General features: G+C 43.0%; 1 protein-coding gene across 3 annotated transcripts; it reads right to left on the bottom strand.

Moving 5' to 3' along the window:
- Positions 1-1203: 1203 nt before the first annotated feature.
- On the bottom strand, positions 1204-4833 carry LOC133908841 (probable uridine nucleosidase 2). 3 transcript variants are annotated; one of them, XM_062351029.1, is made up of 10 exons: positions 4701-4796; positions 4442-4557; positions 4294-4353; positions 3885-4070; positions 3664-3768; positions 3313-3409; positions 2708-2815; positions 2457-2592; positions 2235-2285; positions 1204-1852 (listed from the first exon to the last, which is right to left on the bottom strand). In XM_062351029.1, the coding sequence occupies exons 2-9, from the start codon at positions 4547-4549 to the stop codon at positions 2264-2266; spliced, it is 822 nt and encodes a 273-aa protein (XP_062207013.1). In that variant the 5' UTR covers positions 4550-4557; positions 4701-4796; the 3' UTR covers positions 1204-1852; positions 2235-2263. The 3 variants fall into 3 exon arrangements, with proteins under 3 accessions (XP_062207013.1, XP_062207021.1, XP_062207005.1); XM_062351037.1 differs by lacking the exon at positions 2235-2285 and having other exon boundaries at positions 1204-2234; positions 4673-4833; XM_062351021.1 differs by lacking the exon at positions 2235-2285 and having other exon boundaries at positions 1204-2234; positions 4701-4791.
- Positions 4834-6085: the final 1252 nt, after the last annotated feature.

Genomic DNA, 6085 nt, shown 5'->3' with positions numbered 1-6085 from the left:
TGTAGTAATTCTAAATTTGTACTATAACCTGGTTATGATTCGTAATTATTTTTGGAGTATTCCACTGTACCGTAAGGAAATTTCAGGCCAGAGTCTCATATTCCAATGTCTGAACTTAACCTACACCCGTTAGAAATTGGTGCCATAGTTTTTGTTTTCTAATCTTAGGTACAAGTTATTTCCTAGAAAACGCCATGCGTTTATTTCTGTATACACTTAATTCCTTTTTTTCTTTATGCTCCCTTCTGAACTTCCAAAGATCCATGCACCTGTTCTGCACTGTGTTAAAACTATTCATTGAATTACCAACTCTTAAAACAGAAGTTAGCAAGGAGTAACCTAATATATCGTAGATTTTCTGGATCTTGAAGTACCTCTGGGCTCTGGCTTGACTTTCGTAGTAGATTTTCTGAGCCCGTCAGATAGCTGAAAGATTTCTTTTTTTTGTTTTGAGACTTACCATGATATGTCCTAATTGTTTTGCTTCCCTTAACAATTTCAGTGGGAGGAGCTCCAAGGTGAATTTGAGCAATTGGAGTATTTGAGGATAATATTAGGTGTAGATGTAGAATAAGTGGAATAGTTGGGCAATCATAGGTGTAATCAATATCCTATCTCATTTTTTTTTATCAGAATCGGAGCTAGATATGGATGGTGTCGGATATAGATACGGATAGTCTCGGTCACAAATACGGTTCGATACGGATCGAATATATGACGACTCATATGTAGACAATGTTGGTCACAAATATTTATTCAGATATTAAGTAAAAGTAGCAACCATATATATTGTATATGTTATGATTGTTTGACTATTCTATATATTCAAATCTCAACTACATTAGAGGTCTACCAATCTATCAACAATATCCTCTCATGGAAGGAGATATGTTAGAGTGAAAACGAAGAAGTTACGAGTGCCCAATATACTGACTAAAACTTTTATTAACTATTTGAACATATTAATAACTTCATATAGAAAAAGTTGAGTGCAAAGTTGTAGATCTTGTTGAGCTACAATTTTGATATAAAGATCGTCGTTATCTGACTCTGTATGAAAAAGTTATAAGTTCTGTAAAATAGGATTGGATAGTTGTCGGATAATTTTTAGATATATCTGATTTTATTTTTGAATATCCGATATCCGACGAATACCTAATTCTCTATATCAGAATCCGATGCAACCATCCAAGATCCGATCCATCCAACATACAAGATTTCTTTTGAATATTCGAAATGTAATTAGCATCTAAAACAGTTCGGACGAGAAAAATCCGGCACATTTCACCCCTACGGGCAATATAGATTTCCTAAAGTTCCCACATTAATATGTTAAAAAAGAGTGATGCTATAGTTCATGCATACGAAAATAACATATTTTCGCCAGGCGACGTCCTCAGCCATCATATTCATTCGGACGTACGAGATTCTTTCTTCTTCCTTCAGCCATCCCTCACTCTCCCTCTCTTCCTCATAACATCTTCCCCGGTCGCGCCATACCCACCTCTGCCCACAGGCTCACCCACGCCGCAGCTCACGTGCTCGCCCCCTCCTGCCACCCTCCTCCACCCTTCTTCAGCGACGCTCCCACCACCAGATTCATCAGCGCCGTCCACCGCCACACTAACATGCCGTCCTTGCCTCCCTCGCCCTGCACTGGCCCACCGACCATCCTCCGCCACCCCATGGCGGACAGTGCCTCGCCACTCTGCCCCTGTGCCTGACTCCTCCGTCGAGCCAACCTCCCTCCTCCGACCTCTTCTAAGCCCGGTGAAGAAAGAGCCACCCCCACCCCCATCGGGAACCGCAATAGGGAGCAGCTGCCTGAGCTTGCCTCCAAAATAACAGGCATCTGAAATTTAGAAGGCATGGTTAAAAAATATCAAGATTGGCTCTACGAAACCGTGAATTTCATATGAGGGACATCTACTTCCTCTCTTTCTTTCTTAGACTGTAATGTTCCAACAAAACAAAGGCGCATCATCCCAGATAGTAGCAAGTGCAAGGTGCTTTCTTTCGAGCACAGCATGATGCAGAATCAACTTCTGTTCTCGGGTCGCCCTCTGATGAATTGCAAACAGAATGATTATCATCCAGCGGTCGAGGTCCTAGTCTGCTGCCCCTAATCATCCGTCATCAGCCTCTGCATCATTAGCTCTACGACTGCGGGGGCATCAACGGTGACAGCAACCTTCACGGTGGGCATATCGCTCCAGGATGTGATCTCCGCATACCTGCAAACCCGCTCGGAATGTTCAGTACATCAGACTGAATTCCATCTCATTCTAGAGCCAGTCATATACCATGCGAACGTGAACTCATTAGGCATTAGGAACGAATCAATTCACAAGTGCACTATAGAAATATAGGATTAGGAGCACATGACTGCATGCTTAAATCTTCTGCTTCTACTTCAACGCATTTGACTTTGTGCGAGAGAAAGAGAGTGGCCTAACCTTTTCTTCTTGTTGTCGAAAACTGTAAGGCCCCTTGTGATTCCAACCGTCTGCACCCTCACGACACCTTCTGTGTAAGTCATCAGCGATGGATTTACTGCAGCAAGAAGCGCTGTTGGATCATGAAGATACACTCCTGCAAGCATTTCAGTGTGAAGTCAGTTCACAAGATTGCACAGCTTCTGATCTGTCCTATCTACAAGTACTTCGAGCCATTTCGACTTCCTTGCATAATACTGATATATACAAACCTTGTATGAAGTAAGAATCCTTGTGAAAATCAAAATAAATTCCCATTATCTTGCATAAGTAGCGAGCGTATTTGCTATCAGACTGTTGAAGCTTCTCCCGGTCAGAGTCTGCAATAAAACGGATGTGTCAATGTTTCATTGAGTTATCAAAACATGAAAGCACTTGTGTTCTAATACATGGCAAGTTGGCCACTGCCAGTTAGCCCATACTTCCAATAATTTGGAATCATGGTTACTTATCATAGAGCTAAGTTTGATCTAATGAATTAGCCAAGCAACAATTACAATGTTGTCCCTTCATAGTTCATACAACAGAAGCAATAAATCATTCACACTTTCTTTATCAAATGATTGTGATTTAAAATAAGGGTGGGTTGATGAGAATCAGGTTATAACCCATATATGCAAAATCACAAAGATATCATGCAACGAGCTGTAGTTGTTTTCAGCTCTGATTGCATAATTATTGTGGTGAAGTAAGATGAAATTGGAAGGTATATCATGCTAGGTCCATTATACTTGTATGCTCTGATACTCATTAATCTGAACAGTTCGATGCAGCAGGCATCCTGAGTAGAAGGTATCTGCAAGTGGATCAGAATTACCGGTAAGAACTACTTGGTGCGTTACATTTAGTCCCACGGCCAAAATATCAGCACCGCAGGTAAAAACAATATCTGCTGCATCAGGATCCCCAAATATCTGTTAATAAGCATGACCCCATTAGTGAGGGCTCTACTACTTAAGCTTAAGCATCACTCGATCAGAAGAATGTTTATTTTTCTCTGAATTCACAAGGGAACCATGATACTACAGCTCCATTTAACAAAGCATTACTGCATATTATCTCAAGTTAAGGTAGCTGCCAACTCCAGTTGCAGGGATTCAGTGAGATTAATGTAATCAGGTGGTAACTACGGAATAAGAAATGCATCAGAGAAAGAGAGAGCCCTCACATTTGCCTCAGCTGCAGGGTTGACATTTCCATTAACTGAATATGCACCACCAAGAATAATAATCTGCCCAATCTTGCTTGGGAACGAAGGGTCACGCTCAATGGCCTGGAAAACGAGAGATTGACATTTCCATTAAAAGAAGCCAGACAAGCTAGATCACAAGAATCAAATACGATAGATGCATCTAGTGCAGTGAGTAATCAAAGCAGAGCAGAGCAGACCAGAGCAAGGTTGGTAAGCGGACCGAGCGCGACGACTGTAACTTGCCCAGGGTACAGATTTGCCTGCTCAACCAGGAAGGCAGGAGCCGATTGATCTACCGGCTTTGTAGCTGGCGGAGGGAAATTCTGGTTTCCCAGACCGTCTGAACCGTGAACGAAGCTTGCAATCCTTAGCTTGGTGTCTTTCTGTGTTCCGTGTACAGGAAAAAGAAAACCGATTGTTAGTTACGATGATGCAATCAACAAACAACGTTGTTGAAAACTGCTGATCAGCACGATCCTACGATTTTTCACTTTTCTAGAATCTAGATCACTGTAATTATCTGCTTTTCTCTTTGGAAATTGCAATGTTGAATATTGAACACTGATACAATGTGAGAAGGAAAATATAAAAAGAAATAGTAGTAACCTTGATTGTTACATGGGATCCTTCTGCCACGGGGATGTCAATCCTTCCAACAGCCTCCAACTGAAATACACACCAAACGCAGTTGCAACAACTGTTATTTGCAGGTGGAGTGGGCGGAATCGGATGGGAAGAGAGGAATGGGCCATACCAGGTGGAGCGCGTTGCGCGTGGCGAGGGCTGTGTGCACGTTCCCGAAGGTGGTGGTGAGGCCCAGCACCTCCAGCTCCGGCGACCTCAGCGCCACGAAGATGGCCATCGCGTCATCTGCTCGACACCATCGATCGATCCACAGGTTGGTTGGTCAATTGCGATGCAAACCCAAGAACAACAAAAACTGCTGCTATCGATCGAGAAAGAAGAAGATTAGAAGAATACCGACCGATTCCCGGGTCGGTGTCGATGATCACCTTCTTCTTCCCCTTGCCCGCCTTCGCGGCTCCAGCCATCGGAGAGAGAGAGAGAGAGAGAGGCAGCTTGGAGGCTGCTTTGACGAGGACGACGACTCGGTTTGGAGAAGAATGATGCCTCAGGGTAACGGGTGGACGGGGAGCCTCCACGTTGCTTCCGACCGGACGTGGCCCACCGGACGCTCAATGCGCACGCGCAACCTATACCCGCTTCGCACGAGGGCATGAACTGCTAGTGCTTGTAGTTAGGTGTTTAGAGTATGTATCATAAGGTGTATATAGTAGGTATTAGTAGAAAAAATTAGGTTATTTTAAAAAATTATCGTAGCATAAGTGCTTAGACAGAGCGTAAAGTGTTTACTTAGGCACCACTGATTATATTTGTGCTACAAGATAGTTAAATATATTTAAATACATGCGCTCTTTATTATCATTAGAAATTACAATTTTTATATAGGTGCATAATACTCTCTTTTATTAAATATATAGTTGAAAGTGCATCTAGATCCTCTAAGTGGGTTTTGGCTTATTGATGACAAAACGATTAAAGAACTAACATGCTTTGTGAGTATTGAACAGGTATGAGCATTAGTTGTGAAGGTAAATGACGTTTGACGCCCGTCGAAATAATTGAAGAATCAACGAAGGATATAAGATAGGGCTTAAATTCTTTTTACTTTTGCAATTGAGTCTAGGATAGATTTTTTCTTAGATGGATGAATTTATTTGCTTGATTAGTGTCTCAATACTCAAGAGATCATTTAGAATCACCCAATTGAGAGACACATTCACTCACGGACACGAAACTCTTTCTGAAAATCTTCTGAGTCCGGAGTCTCCGGTGTTCACCGGATACTCCGGTACTCAGCGCTCAGCCGGAGTCTCCGTGCTAGCCTCCGGCAGAGAGTCTCGGCTTCGGGTTAATCTTTTCAAGAAAAAGACCGGAGTCTCCGGTGTTCACCGGATACTCCGGTAAAATGTTTTGTGTGCAGTCGGAGTCTCCGAGGTAGACTCCGGCAGAGGCTCTCGGTTAGCTTTTAATCTTTTTGATAATTAATAGGAAAGACCGGAGTCTCCGGTGTACACCGGATACTCCGGTACCTGAAGATGCCGGAGGGTCCGGCTAGTCTCCGGACTTAATCTTTTTGGAAAGACTGTCAGGACCGGAGACTCCGGTGTTCACCGGAGACTCCGGTAATTAAACAGAACTGTAACGGCTAGTTCTGACACGTTCGGTGACCGTTCTGACGCCGTTTTTTGGATTTAGGACCGGAGACTCCGATGTACACCGGATACTCCGGTAAGCTCTGACAAAAACAGTAACGGCTAGTCTGTGAGAGAGTGTTATAAATGCCCCCTCTCTCCATAGTATTTAGAGCTTGCTG

This window comes from Phragmites australis, chromosome 1, assembly GCF_958298935.1.
Source record: "Phragmites australis chromosome 1, lpPhrAust1.1, whole genome shotgun sequence".
NCBI classification, from domain to species: Eukaryota; Viridiplantae; Streptophyta; class Magnoliopsida; order Poales; family Poaceae; genus Phragmites; species Phragmites australis.
Note: the sequence above shows the minus strand (reverse complement) of the source record. Positions and strands in the feature narration are given on the sequence as shown.

What these genes read in the sequence shown, in the direction of transcription:
- LOC133908841 (XM_062351037.1), bottom strand. Translation starts at nt 4,739, where the DNA reads ATGGCTGGAGCCGCGAAGGCGGGCAAGGGGAAGAAGAAGGTGATCATC. An exon ending in CGCGCAACGCGCTCCACCTG is followed by an intron (nt 4,354 to 4,441) that starts GTATGGCCCATT and finishes TGTGTATTTCAG; the next exon opens with TTGGAGGCTGTTGGAAGGAT. An exon ending in ACCCTGCAGCTGAGGCAAAT is followed by an intron (nt 3,410 to 3,663) that starts GTGAGGGCTCTC and finishes GCTTATTAACAG; the next exon opens with ATATTTGGGGATCCTGATGC.